Source organism: Lemur catta, chromosome 21 (genome assembly GCF_020740605.2).
Source record: "Lemur catta isolate mLemCat1 chromosome 21, mLemCat1.pri, whole genome shotgun sequence".
In the NCBI taxonomy this organism is placed as follows: Eukaryota; Metazoa; Chordata; class Mammalia; order Primates; family Lemuridae; genus Lemur; species Lemur catta.
This window is the reverse complement of record NC_059148.1, coordinates 11064589-11079507: the sequence shown is the minus strand read 5'-3', so window position 1 is coordinate 11079507 and position 14919 is coordinate 11064589. Positions and strand designations below refer to the sequence as shown.

The 14919-nt window shown below is 54.5% G+C and overlaps 1 protein-coding gene across 1 annotated transcript in view; it reads right to left on the bottom strand.

Annotated features, from left to right (window-relative positions):
• BCR (BCR activator of RhoGEF and GTPase) overlaps positions 1-12234 on the bottom strand; it is a 114705-nt gene extending 102471 nt beyond the window's left edge. The window contains exon 1 of the mRNA XM_045534212.1: positions 10525-12234. Coding sequence (XP_045390168.1) covers positions 10525-11809 — 1285 coding nt within the window. The 5' untranslated portion in view covers positions 11810-12234. The remainder of the gene's footprint in view (positions 1-10524) is intronic.
• Positions 12235-14919: the final 2685 nt, after the last annotated feature.

Here is a 14919-nt window from a genome sequence, read left to right as displayed (position 1 = left end):
AAATAAAACAACATGGTATAACAACTATTTACACAGCATTTACATAATATTAGGTCCATGTGTCACTTAACAACACGGATATGTTCTGAGAAATTCATCATTAGGCAATTTCATCATTATATGAACATCACAGAGTGTGCTTACACCAGCATAGGAGGTACAGCCTACCACACACCTAGGCTATATGGTACGGCCTATTGCCCCTAGGCTATGACATCATATACTGAATATTATAGGCAGCAACACGATGCTAGGAATTTATGTATCTAAACATAGAAATGTAGTAAAAATAAGACGGTATAATCTTATGGGACCACCTTTATATATGTGGTCTGTCATTGACAGAAACATTGTTAAGTGGCACGTGACTATACAGAAGTGATCTAGAGATAAAGTATAGGGGGAGCCGGGGTCAGTGGCTCACGCCTGTAATCCCAGTGACTTGGGAGGCTGAGACAGGAGGATCACTTGAGGCCAGGAGTTTTGAGACTAGCCTGGGCAACACAGCAAGACCCCAGCTCTAAAAATATAAAAAAATTAGCCAGGCATGGTGATGCACACCTGTAGTCCCAGCTATTCAGGAGGCTGAGGCAGGAGGATCGATTGAGCCTGGGACTGTGCCACTGTACTCCAGCCTGGGTGACAGAGTAAGACACTGTCTCTAAAAAATATAAATAAAGTACATAGGATGATGTGCATAGATGATATGCAAATACTATACCATTGGATATAAGGGACTTGAGTATCCAAGGATTTTGGTATCCATGGGGGTAGGCGGCAGGGGGTGTGTCCTGGAACCAATCCCCCATGGATACAGGTCTGGCCTTGCACACTGCTTCCCCTAAGAAACAGGACAGACGGGAGCTTTCCCTTCCGCATATCCCACAGCACTGACCCCTCTGCAGAGCCCTGAAATCTGCCCTGTTAAGATTAGTTTAGGTATCCACTTGTCCCTGCTCTCACCGTGGCCCCCAGGCTCCTCCCACCCTAGCTAAGGGCTGACTCTGAACCGTCCTCCTACCTCCCTGGACATCTGGCAGGATGCCAGCACTGAACAAACTCATCCTGAAGAATGAATCAGTGTTTTCTCGTCAATTCTGCCTTTTAAAAAACACTGCATGCTGAACACTGCTGAACTGTACACTTAAAAGTGCTTAAGATAGTAAATTTTATGTGGTGTATTTTAGCACAATTTTTTTAAAAAACAGTGAAAATGAGGGAGAACTCCAGGTGCAGTGGTTCACGCCTATAATCCTAGCACTCTGGGAGGCCGAGGCAGGAGAATCGCTGAGCTCAGGAGTTTGAGACCAGCCTGAACAAGAGCAAGACCTCATCTCTACTAAAAATAGAAAAATTAGCCGGGCACAGCGGCGTGCGCCTATAGTCCCAACTACTCGGGAGGCTGAGGCAGGAGGATCGCTTGAGCCCAGCAGTTTGAGGTTGCGTGAGCTATGATGACGCCACTGCACTCTACCTGGGGTGACAGAGCGAGATCTGTCAAGAAAGAAAAGAAAGAAAGAGAGAGAGAGAGAGAGAGAGAAAGAGAAGGAAGGAAGGAAGGAAGGGAAGAAAGAAAAAGAAAGAAAGAGAAAGAAAGAAAGGAAAGAAAAGGAAGGAAGGAAGGAAAGGAAGGAAAGGAAGGAAAGGAAGGAAGGAAGGAAGGAAGGAAGGAAGGAAGGAAGAAAGGAAGAAAGGAAGAAAGGAAGAAAGGAAGAAAGAAAGAAAGAAAGAAAGAAAGAAAGAAAGAAAGAAAGAAAGAAAGAAAGAAAGAAAGAAAGAAAACAAGGGAGAGAGAAGGGATCCTGACAACTGCTGAGGTGCAGGTGGGCTCACTGTCTGCATCTTTCCACTTTCATGGAGGTCTGAAGAGGGCAACGGTGTTTAAATCAAGCACACCTGTAAAGTAAGTTTCAGGTACGAGTCCCACACCCCCCAAAACAAATGTGGACAGTTTTTATCCATGTTCCTAAGGAAGAAAGTGGAAAGACTGCGGAAGTTGAAATTCACAAATGAGTTACATCTTTTACTCTGAGATCTGGGCATAAACAAACAGTGCTTCTTGCACACGCCCACTGAGGGAACGCGCCACGCTGAGCACCCACGCGGTGATGTGCTGAGAGTCTCTAGGGTGATTCACAAAATCAGGGCGGAAGGACTTCCGACTGGTCAGATGACAGCTCCGAGCCCAGCACAGCCATCCCCACCTACGCCTCCCCCAGGCCCACGCCAGTGCTGCGTGTGGCACCGCCACGCTGTCGAGAGGACCGTGGACAGAGATGATCACACCAATCCAACTACGGAGGGGTTGGACGAGCCCTGGGGGGTGGTCTTGAGGCCTGCACCTAAAGCCTCAGAACACTCAGCCACCAGGGTCCCTGCTGCTCCTGCGCGGCCACCCCGTGAGGGAAGACGTCCTGCCCGTCTCCCTGGAGCAGGGGCCGCGGTCACCTCAGCCTCCTCACGGCTGGCTGCCCACCCAGGCAAGCCAAGAAAAGGCTAAGGGGAAAAATCAAGGTGTCGGCAGGTTTGGTGTCTGCGGAGGGCCCGCTGCCGGGCTCCCGGATGGCATTTCTCACTGTGTCCTCCCTCCCGTGGCAGAAAGCGCGAGGGTCTCTCTTACAAGGGTGTTAATCCCATTCATGGGGGCTCCACCTTCATGACCTAATCACTTCCGAAGACCCCACCTCCCGACACCATCACCTCGGGGTTAGAGTTGCAACACAGGAATTTGGGGGGGACACAAACATTCTGTTCACTGAATACCTTTACCATGTAAGAACTCCACTCAGCCCAGGAGGACTACGAGCGGCAGGAAAGAACGGAGGCGGATGAGGGTCACAGCAGACCTCCGGGTCCGCCCTGGACCCCAGCAGCACTTTAAAGAGGGAGCATCTCAGGCCTTGAAAGTGAAGTGAATCTTCAAAAGCTCTTCTCCAGCTGACAGCACTTGAGTCGAGAATGCCCTTGGGCAGCTGTGTTCCCGGCTCCGCCCGGCTGGCCCTCCCCTGGCTGCTACAGGGGTCTCCCTCCCTTCTTCCAGGGTCCCCTCAGCTGTCTCCTGGCCTGCCTAGACGTGGCTCCTTCCTGGTACCCCCTGTTCACTCACCTGGCTCCCTGGGCACATGGCTGACCATCTCTGTCACCCCCACCACATGTTCCTGGCCAGACCTTGACCCCGGGCACCTCCCAGAACTTGCTCCCTCCAGACCACGGCCAGCAGCAGGCCGGCGTTCACTGCCCTTGACTATCAGGTGGGAAAGGTGGACGGGCGGGCAGGGCCCTTCCAACAGGTCCATCTTCTCGGGCCCTGGCCACACAGCTTACTGGAGGAGCCTTAGCAAAGGGCCCCGGAAAGAGCCATCAAGAGTCAGGAGATCTCTGCCCTGCAGATTTGCAAAATCAGAGAGAGGAGGTGATGTCCCTAGATGACTGAGGCCTTCAGGGACCTGTCTGAGGGTTGGGACCAGATGATTCCTACTGTGGCACGTAGGTTTACACGGCTGTCTTCCCATCGGACTGAGGATGACCTCCTGGAAGGCCTGTGTCATGGCATTCAGCACCATCTGTGCCCGACACAGCAGGCGCCTAAAACGTGTTTGCCGAGCAACTGATCGAGGTCCCCTCCAGCTCTGGGGCATCACTCTGTGTCTGCCCTCACATGATTAACATCATTGCTCAGTCTGAGGAGCAAGGCCAGCGCTGGCCCCTCCGCCGTGCCATCAGCTTGACCTTGGGCGGGTTTGTCTCACACCCCCTCAGACCCAATCAGTGGAGGGCATATAATTATGATAATCATCGTGCCCCAGCCACTTCACAGGAATGTTTCAAGGGCCCATGAGGCAGCCTCCATGAAAGTCCTATTTAAATATCCCACAAATGGGGTGTCCCAGGCGCCCCACCCCAGGCCCAGGCAGGCACTTCGATGAACTTGCCAGTGGCTCTTCCCTTGGGCACCAGCCACCAACAGCGTCCACAGTCATTTTGCAAGGTTGCAGCAGCAGAGAGCTAGAATCCAAGACTAGCGGGCCCCGGTCTGAGGACTGTGCAAGCTCTCTAAGGCTGAGTTAGGCAGGACCAGCCCTTAGCAGAGAGGAAAATATAACCAGCAGGCTCATTCCTGGGTGCCTGTATCACTAGGCCCAGAACCCACTGCCACTAGTAGGCGGCACATCAAACACTGTTAAAGGGCCCAGAGTGTGGCACATCCCATGGGACAGCAAAGCAGGACAGACTGTGCTTCTTTTAAGGATCCCATCACCCTGAAGAAGGAAGCCAGACAGACACAGGATTAACAGGAAATAGCTGCAAACATACTGTTAGAGAAAGATATGCAAAAGATGCTTTGACATTACAAAGGTTTCGTTTTTGTTTGTTGTTTTTTAAAAGACAAGGCCCATGGAGATAAGCCTTTCCACAAATCCATGAATAAAAGCAAGAGAGAAATGTCCATGGAGCCAGTGCCCGGCACACGGGAGATGCTCAACAAATACCCTTGAGTGATTGAACAGGGAGAGGCCATGGCCTTGGGAAAAAGGAAGGTAGGTATAAACCAGGGTAAAGAGGAGAGAAATGGAAAACGTTGTTTTAATAATAATTTTTAAGTGTAAAGAAAAAAAACTACAGAATCAAAGAAAAGAACCTCAGGAATGACCAGGGGCAACCTCTAACTTTTTGGATAGGGACAGTGATGTGTCAGCATCTGAAGCATTTGACACCTGGCTCAGCGTCAGTGTCAGCAAATGAATGCACTGGGACACTTCAAACTGTGGGCGTGAAAACAAGTCACTAACAGGTGTTTTTCTAAAGAGAGGACACGAGTTAAAGATCAGAGATGGGGCGTTAAGAAGGAGAATGCTGCTCCAGGGAACTTCAAAACCCTACTTGAGGCCCATCGTGGTGGCTCACGCCTGTAATCCCAGCACTCTTCCCAGCACTCTGGGAGGGCCAGGACGGAGGATTGCTTGAGGCCAGGAGGTCGAGACCAGCTTGAGCAAGAGCCGCGATCTCTACTAAAAATAGAAAAATTAGCCAGGTGTGGTGGTGTGTGCCTATAGTCCCAGCTACTTGGGAAGCTGAGGCAGGAGGATCACTTGAGCCCAGGAGTTTGAAGTTGCAACAGCTATGATGATGCCACTGCACTCTAGCCCAGGCAACAGAGTGAGATCCTGTCTAAAAAAACCAAAAAACCCTAATTGAAATAAGCCAGACAAAGAAAGACAAACATTATATGATTCCACCCATATGAAATCCTAGAATAGGCAAATTCACAGAGACAAAACGAAGAACGGTGGCGGCTGCCTGGGGGTGAGGGGGATGGGGAGTTAGTTTGATGGGTACAGAGTTTCAGTTTGGGAAGACGAAAAGGCTGTAGAAACTGAGTTCTGATGATGGTTGCACAACAATGTGATGCAGTTAAAGCCACTGAACTGGACATTTAAAAATGGATAAAATGGTACATTTTGTTATATATATATATTTTATTGCTATAAAAATAGCAACCTATAACATGTTTTGTAAATAATGTATTTTAATTAAAATAACTACATTTTTCAAAGGGAAAAACCCTACTTGAGCCACAGCAATTGCATTCCAGCCAGGGTCAAGAACTCCTGTGGGGTTCAGTTCGTTTAATCCACCACCACCCGCTGAGCCTTGATCCAAAAAGCAGCAGCCTCAGCCAAAATGCAGCCTATTGTTTGGCAACCGGAGAAGGCTCCCAAGATGCCTGTTCATCCACGCTGGACATCCACGCTGGACGTAGAGCCCTGTCACAGCCCGGGGGCGAGCTGCGGCCTGGGGGCTCTCTCACCGCTGTGTCCTCTCCCAAGAGGGCAAGAGTTTATCGCTTGCCTGGACTCTCTGTGAGGGTGGCAGTCACATACACAGGCCCTCCTGGGCACAGGACTCCCCACCAAGGAAAGGAGGTGGCTACTAAAGCCAGAAGCAACAAATTAGGCAGAAGGGAGTCGTGGGGGAGGCATGATCCCCCTGGACCCACCCAGATCACCAGCACGCCCAGCTCCTTCCGCAGTGAAACGTTCGAGGATGCTTCATTCCGTTCCCAAAACAAGACAACCTTCCTGAACCAGAGAACCCTTGTAAAATGTGATCCAGACTCCGTTTCCACCCTGCTGATGACTTCAGCGGTCTCAGGCTCCACCCAGTTCTGCCCACTCTGCCTCTGTGCCCGGAGAGGCGCCCGTGCTCATTCTAGAGGCGTCCACAGGGCTCTGATCTAAAGAGATGACGACGGAGCCAGCTCGGGGCCTGGGTGACCTTTTGCAGCCCAGTTACTCACTCAAACTGGCTGCCAGTCCAGTCAATCCCCCAAGGGGAAAACAAAGCAGTGGTCATTCTGGCGCCAACACATCCAGACTCCAAAGGGCAAATTAAGCTGCTTAATGTTAATACTAATAAAAATGTGAAAACACAGGGCTGCGGCTCACATGAGAGTCCACAAAGAAACACAAGATCTGAGTGTCACATCTCACCGCTGACACCTGGAGAAGGGCTGAGGGGAACACAGGGCTGCATGTCAGGATCAAGAATTCCTCAGACCCCAACACAAAGGAATAATAAATATTTGAGGGACAGATATTCTAGAATACCCTGCTTTGATCATTACACATTGTATGTGCATATCTAAATATCACACCGTATCCCCATAAATATGTACACTTACTATGTGTCGATAAAAAATCATTTAAAAAAGCAAGAAAAATGACGCACTGACGGACCTCAAGCCAAGTACGGGACGGGACATACAGGAGACCCCCTCCCCAAGTTCAATCAGCCTGCGATCACAGAATGTGTGAGGCTATCCTAGACCACCCAGTTTCAGCCAAGTCAGCCCAGATCAGAACTGCCTAGCCAACTAGAGAACTGTGAGAAATAATAAATAGCTACTGTCTTAAGCCACTTAGAAAAAAAAAAAAAAAGAGGAAAAGGACCTTGGGTGTCTGGCCTTCCGTGTCCTGAAAGGGCTCGCCGGAGTTCTCTGAAAGGAAAGTTAAAGTACAGGGATAAAATTAGGAAGAGTTGATAAGTCACTTTCCAATGACCAGCACAATTTTCCACCGCGACCCCACGAGCTGTGAAAAGGAAACTGAGGAAGGGATCTTCCGGTATGTGCTGTGTGCAAGGCTCGGAGCCAGACTCCGGGAGACCCAGAAATGAACCAGCGATTCCTGCCTCCAAAAAACACGCAGTCCACACTACGACACACAGGCACCTTGACGACATGATACTCAGCAAAATAAACCAATCACAAAAAGACAAATACTGTAGGATTCCACTTATGTGCGGTACCTAGAATAGTCAAACTCAGAGACAGGAAGTAGAACGGTGGCTGCCAGGGGCTGGGGGCAGGGGACTGGCTGGGGAGTTACTGTTTAACAGGTACAGAGTTTCAGTCTGGGAAGACGAAAAGTTCTAGAGATGGATGGTGATGATGGTTGCACCACTCTGTGAATATACTCAATGCCACAGAACTGTACGCTTAAAAATGGTTAAAATGGGAACTATTATGTGTATTTTACCATTAAATAAAAAAGCACACAGTCCAGAGTCACAGGGCAGAGGGGAGTGCCCCCGAGCCTTGGCTGACATTGTTCTCCAGCTCCCCCCATCCTCTGCCCTTGGACTTCTGCTGATTGGTCAAGGACCTTCTCCAGTCCTGCTGCTTCCAGGAGCTTCTCTGATCTCACTCCCCTCTGAACACGTACATGCGTGTCCCTCCCTCCCATTAACTTGTAAGCTCCCAGATGGCAAGGGCCACACTCTCTGCTTCTGAGGGGTACGCACGGTACAAAGGGAAGGGCGTGCATACAGCAGGGCTCACAGCCGTCTGTCATCACCCCACGGGCGAGCCCCGGGTGCAGGGAGCGGGAAGGACCCCTGGGCCAGTGCAGCAATGTGGGGCAGTGGGAAGAACACTGCAGGGCCACCACATTCCCGAGAGAACGGCTCTACATTCACACAGGGACCCAGAATCCCAGCTCTGCCACTTCCTGGTTCTGTCTTTAAGAGGACAGCCCTTGTGGGACCTTGCAGGAAGCTCCCTGTCACCACGCCTGGCACAGAGTAGCGTGTGATGGTTTCAACTCCTTCCCTTAAACACGAGGGGCTCTCAGCTCAGAAACAGAACAGCCCACTCATCCAAACAGATTGATCCTGAAGTTATTAGATCCAGGCCACTGGGTCTGCTGGGGAGGAGCATTAGGGTGACATCCACCCCCGCACCCCCGTGATTTTCCTCATTGTTCCTTTTCAGGCCAGCGGCTCCACAGCCATCTAAAGCACATCAGTAAACAGTCCGCCAGAGACAGATGGCTGAGCCAGCGCGGGATCCCTCTTTCCCCCGCCAGCCACGCATGGTCAAACGTCAGAGGATGCTGCCGGGCTTCCAGGGCTAAAACAACTCCGAGTTTAAAAACCTAACAGGATCCAAACCCGTGGACTGTACAATAGCAACAGTGAACCCGAATGCAAACTATGGACTTTGGGTGACAACCATGTGTCAACACAGGTTCCTCTGCTGTAACAAACGTGCCCCTGTGGTGGCTGTGCAGGTGTGGGGGTAGCGGGGGTGTGAGAAATCTCTGTATTTTCTACTCAATTTTGCTGTGCACCTAAAAGTGCTCTAAAAAAGTGATCATGTCTTTACAAAAACTGTCTGAGGGAGAAAAATGTCATCTCTTTTAGATGATGTTTAAATAACCTTAATCATCAACAATGTCTTAGGGAAAAAATAAAACCTCATGGGAGAGATAACATGGGACCTTCGGGTCATTCGGAGAAGGATTCGGAAAGTCTTGCGAGTGGGTCCAAGTGGTGAAAGTGACTCCTCAGCCATCTCCCGAGAGGCTGCCCTGTGTGGCCCTGTGTGCTCGCTGCTTTCTAACTCCCATCTGCACCTGCTGGGACTTGCGTTCGGGCTCTGAGGACGTGGTGGGCACGTCTGTAGGAGCGGTAGGAAGGCTGGGCCCAACTTTCTGGAAGGCCAGAATTCCCCACCGGCAAGAGAATATCGTTTCAAATTGCAGGTCTCCACCAAAACTTCTCATTTGATTCCTTATTAATAACATTCTCCCACAACATGGCGCTGAGGGCCAGTTCAAGCCGGCTTGTCCAGCCGACAGCTGGCTGGACCAGGCTGGTGCCCAGGAACCGCAAGGCAGTCCTCCAGCCCCCCGAACGAGCTGACGGGCCTGCAAAGCAGGCTTCTGAATACTACCACCTTCCACCCCCCAAGAGGGACTCAGGGAACGTAGCCGGGCCAGGCCACAGTGCTGAGCCCAGCCAACCCCAGCTGCAAAGGGAAGACCAGCGACTGAGTACCTAACACAAACAGAACAGAGTGCTGGTCACTAAAAGGCAGCCCGACAGAGCCAAAAATAGCCTCACTTGTTTCAAGAGGATTTTGACAAACGAAGCACATGCAACTTCATCAGCGGAAAAACAAAAATCAATGGAGCAGAAAACCAGATCAGCCCAACAGGGGCCAGGACTCCAAGAGATTCCCGACAGCCTCACACACCCCAGCCCACCCAAACCCCACACCTGCCCACCCTTTCCTTGCCCCAAGTCACAAACTGTGCCTGGATCTCAAAACCTAGTCCCATCACCCCAAACACCTAATGCTAGCACAGAAGTTACGTGTACAATCCCATAGGTTTAATCCTAGGGCTGGGGCCTGATCACAGATTGGGAGCCCCAAATAAGCATCTTTGGGTGCTCACCCTTGGGAAGACAAGCACGCCAGAGGCTCAGCAAACCAGGCTGGGTTAATATGCATGGAGGAGCCTGTGGATTGAGTAATGAGGGTGCAGTCTCCCATCAAAGCCAGGGAACTCAGAACGGGTGTGGCTCTGCTTGGGCTCTGGATAAAATCTTCACCCAGTTGATTCTCTGTGGCCCACTGAGTCAGAAACTGCCTGTCATCTCACTTCCTTCTAACTCCTATTTTCACCTGCTGTGACTTGCGTTCTGGGCTGCCAGCTAGCAAGGGAGCCTGACACTTCTACGGCCTGGGAGCAGCTAGAACACCTTGAGTTCCCCCAGGACAGGAACGGTGGGGTGATGGGGAATGCCCAAGACACAGCTCAGTCTCTCCTAAAAGCAGCCAATCTAGGCAGCAGAGATGACTCCAGCTTTACACCACCCTCACTGTTCAGCGTGGAGACATCACAGGGCAAAATTACTGCCCAGGACATCTTCCTCCTAACTCACACTTGTGCTCTCACAAGCATAGCACTCTAGGACCAAAGGAACAAGCCCCCTCCATTCTCCACACCCCCACCCCCACCCCAATCCCATTCCAAATACTGAGAATCTGCATTCAGGAGGAAGGAGGGGATGGAGTTCATCCAGGCGCAGGATCAGCCTGAACCACAACATCACTTGAAAATCACTCCAAAAAGTACCCATTCCTCTCTCCGTGACTTCCCCTTTCATATCCCCCACCCTTTACGGTTTCCTGCCCTGGTGCAGGTGTGCCCAGGCAAGGTGGCCCGAGGTACCCACCTGCGTCTCCATGGAAGGTGCCCTCCCCGTCGCTGGGCCAGATCTGCCCGGTCTTGCGGACGCCCACGATGGTGGCCTCGGACACGACAACCTGGCAGTGCCGGTGCCGCTTGTGGCACTGCGGCGTGGGGGGGCTGCTGCTGTCGAAGGACTGCTGTGAGTTCTGGGAGGGGGAGCGGCTCTTGTCCCGGAACATGCGGTAGGTGGTGGGGCTTGGGGACACGCGGCTGGACTGGCCGGAGGAGAAGTCCTCCTCGCTGGAGGTGAGGTTCTCGTTGGAGCTGCAGTCAGGGGTGTAGCCGCCTCCGCAGTCCTCAAAGCTCCGGGGGGAGTAGGACCTGCGGGGCCAGGTGAGGCGCTTCTCCTGCTCCGAGGTGCTCTGGCTGCGCAGCAGGGGGCCCTTGCCGTCCCCTTCCCCCATCATGGCCCCGACGTAGATGCTCTGGTAGGGCTGGTATTCCAGGGGCGGCCAAGGGGGTCGGCCGCCGCCATTGGCGTTGATCAGGTTGTCCTTCAGGAAGCGGGGGTTCAACTCGGCGTCCTCGTAGTCGCCGTCCAGGCCGCAGCTGCTCTCCGACGCGCGCCCCCGGTAAGCGGGCCTGGGCGCGTCTCCCGGGCCCGGCCCGGTGCCCTGCTGGGACTTCTTGCGCTCCATCTGCATGGCCTGGGTGCCCAGCGAGCTGATCCGGTCCGACACCTCTTTGTCGTTGACCTTCACCAGGCCGCGCTCGTGGTGAAACTCGACGTTCACGTAGAAAGGCTTCTCCGCGTCCGCCGCCCCGGGCTGGCCCTGGCCCTTGCGGACCCTCTCGAAGTTGGACCTGAGCGCCGCCACGCTGGTGGGGGGGCCCCGGTCGTCGCGGTCCGCCGGCGCGGTGGCCCCGGGCCTGCGGGCGACCGCGGGCCTGGCCTTGCCGGGAGAGCCCTCTCCGTCGGGCCGGGCCTCCGGCTCCTCGGCGGGCGGCGGGTCGGCGCCGTCGGCGGGCGCGGGCTGCGGGCGCAGAGCGGGCGCGCGGGGCTCGGCGGCGCCGTCGGGGGGCTGCGCGGCGCGCCGGAAGCCCCAGCGCTGCCGGTCGTAGCTCTTCTTCTCCTTGGCCAGCAGCGTCTGCAGGTAGATCATGCGGAAGCGCTCCTGGTTCACCTCCTGCTCCAGGCGCCGGATGGAGGCCTTGCAGCGCTCCAGCTCCTGCTCGATGTCGCCCACGGAGCGCAGCTCCATGCGCGGGGGCTCCGAGTCCGGGAACTGCGCCTTCCACGCCTCCGCGAAGCCCACCGGGTCCACCATGGCGCGGCCGGCCTCACCTGCGCCGCCGGGCTGCGCGGGGCCCGCCTCAGCGGCGGCGCGGCGGCCTGGCCAGGCCCGGCCCGGGGCGCCCGGCAGCCCCCATGGCCCGCGCGGCGGCGGCGGCGGCGGCGAACAATGCCCGCCCCCTCCCGGGTGGCAGGTGAGGCGGCGCGGGGCGCGGGGCGCGGGGCGGGGCGGGCGCGCGCAGGGGGCGGGGCGCGCAGGGGAAGGGCGCGGGGCTGCGCGCGCCGCTATTGTGTGCGGGCTCCGCGGCCGGGAAGGGCGCCGCTCCGCCCGGCACCGCCGCTGCCGGCCCGCGCGCTCCTCTCCTCCCGCTCGCGCGCCGCCCCGCAGCCCCGCGGCCGCCCCTCCCCGGCGCTGCGCTCCCCCGCCGCTCCCGCCGCGCTCCCGCCGGGCCCGCACTCCGCGCCGCAGGAAGGGGAGGGCCGGGGGGCGGTGGCCGCGGCTCGACTGACGGAGCCGGGCGGGCCTCTTAAAGGGGCCGCGCCGCAGGCGCCGGGCGGGGGTCCCGGGAGGCCGCTCCCCCACCGAGCCGCTGCCCTCCCTCCATCCTTGTGCTCTTGGGGAAACTGAGGCCCCGACGGCAGCGAACCCGACTGTCCAACTCGCAGCCCGGAGATCCGCCATAAAAACGACACCAGCCCCTCAGGCTCAGAGAGACCTTCCCAATGCAGAGGTCCTGGCCAGTTCTGCGCCCCTGCTGCAGGAACGCCGGCTCCTCATTGCCCCACGGCAGAGCTGGGCACGGTACGGGCCAGGACCCGGCGGACAGGGCCAGGCTGGGTCACGAATGCCAGCAGCCCGTGTGCCAGCGGACCTCCGGCGATGCTATTCCCTGGTGCGTGATGAAGCAACAACTGCCACGCGAGATTGTCACAGAGACACCACATGCTGGATGACAGATAGAAATTTCTCCCCGAGTCACTCAACACCCACATCTCCCTTCCTGCGTCCTGAGCCATATGTTTATCCCCTGGCCTTTCCTGAGCTCCGAAACCAGTATAGCTTTTCCAGGGACTGCCTGACTCAGAACTTACCTGATTAGTCTCCCTCTAAGACTGTCGCCAGCCTTCACCATGACCTACCGGGCCGGGGGGAAGACTGGACAGCCCACAGCAGGTAGTGAAACAAAATCTTTTGTCATTGTCTAGGGAAGCCCAGAGATCTGAGCCACAGAGCAGAGAGCACTGTGTAGGGAGTCCGATGGCCAAAAAATGAAAATACCCAAACCAGCCTGCTGCCGGGTGAGGGGAAAAGGAAACAGGGTTTGGCAACAGAAGAACTGGGGTTGAGTCCTGACCGCCTCTCCCTCTCTTCCTTGATTTCCTGGGCTTTGACATGAGAACAAGAACATCCACCTCCTAGGGCTGTTGTTTGTCCCTGCGTGGATGTAAGGGGTTATCATTCCCTCCCCCCAATTCCCGTGTCATCCAGAGCAGATGCCCTGGTGTCCAGTCTGAAGGGGCAGACCCCAGGGCTGGTGGCCCCGCCAGCCTGTCTTAAATTCAGGTCTCCCCTACTCCCAGTTGTGTGACCTATGACCGTGTCTCACTACATTGCCCAGGCTGGTCTTGAACTCCCAGCCTCAATTAAGCCTCCTGCCTCAGCCTCCTAAAGTGCTGGGACTTACAGGGTGAGCCACGGCGCTTGGCCTGTTTTTATTTTGTAATGTAACAACTTTATTAAGATACAATTCAACTATCACACAATTTACCAATTTCAAATTTGTGAGCCTCAGTTTTGTCCCCATCTGTAAAATTTTGGGAGTGCCATGTGCAAAACGCCCAGATGGGACAAACATAAAACCCTGTAGATGGCATGTGGGATTTGTTCCAAGATTGCCTGTTAATGTTGGTGCTGCGGAAAACCCCTGAGGCCCGGCTTCTAGGCAGGGTGGGCGCTGCACAGCTCACTGCCGCCCTCTGCAGGCTTCTCCAACCTCCTGCCGTCTTGTCTCCGTCAGCAAATCTCTTCCCTGCCAGGCAGGCTGTAAATAGAATAGCCCATTCTGCAGCCGCAGAAACTGAGATACAGATGGTACCCTGACTTTGGGACGGTGGGCCAGAAAGGGACTGGATTTCCCGCAGTGTGATTCCGAGCAGAGCTTTCATCTAAAGTGGCTTTTTCTTTAAAATGGGTATAATAGGCTGGGCATGGTGGCTCACACATGTAATCCTAGCACTTCGGGAGGCCAAGGCAGGAGGATTGCTTGAGCTCAGGAGTTTGAGACCAGCCTGAGCAAGAGTGAGACCCCATCTCTACAAAAAGTAGAAAAATTAGCCGGGTGCTATGGCACTTGTAGACCCAGTGACTCAGGAGGCTCACTTGAGCCTTGGAGTCTGAGGCTGCAGTGAGCTATGATCACACCACTGCACTCTAGCCTAGAGGACAGAGCAAGGCCCTGTCTCAAAGATAAATAAATAAATAAGAATGAAATGGGTATAACAAATCCTGACCTCACAGGGTCATGGTCAATATTAGCTGCCTTCTCCCAGCAACCTGCCCAGGCCTCCAGCACCACGTTCCCTGTCCCTCAGCAGAAAGAATCCTGAAAGCACAAACTGCTTTTTTTCCCTTGCTGACCGGGCCCCTTAGTTTCCAGGGGGGAACTGGGAGCTTATCAGGGCCCATAATACCATCAAATGCCTGGAAAGGGGGGCATTTTGGAGGGGGTGCTGCATCTGTCAGTGAGATTCTGGTTCACAGACCCAACTCAGCCCTGCCTTCAATATTTTATCTGTAAGCAAACTCTTCGGAAACTCTGAAGCTGTTTAGTTTGGGTTTGCAGGCTCTGTTCTCTTAGCATAACAAACGGCTTGTTGTTGGGCACAAGGGCACATCCAGATAGTGGCTTTCCCAAGGACACTCCTCCATCCTCGACACTCCCCTGAAAGTGCTCCCACACCGGCCTCTGGTCCACTCCCACAGAGCTGTCTTATCGTCCACCTCCCCGTACCTGAGGAATGAGGAGGGACATGGAATCCAGACACACATCACACTCTGTAATCTCCCTTGTGGTGTCTGTCCCAGCTCCATCTAACCTATGCAAAGACACAGACCTGTTTGTGTAGTTCCCTCATGTCCCCCAG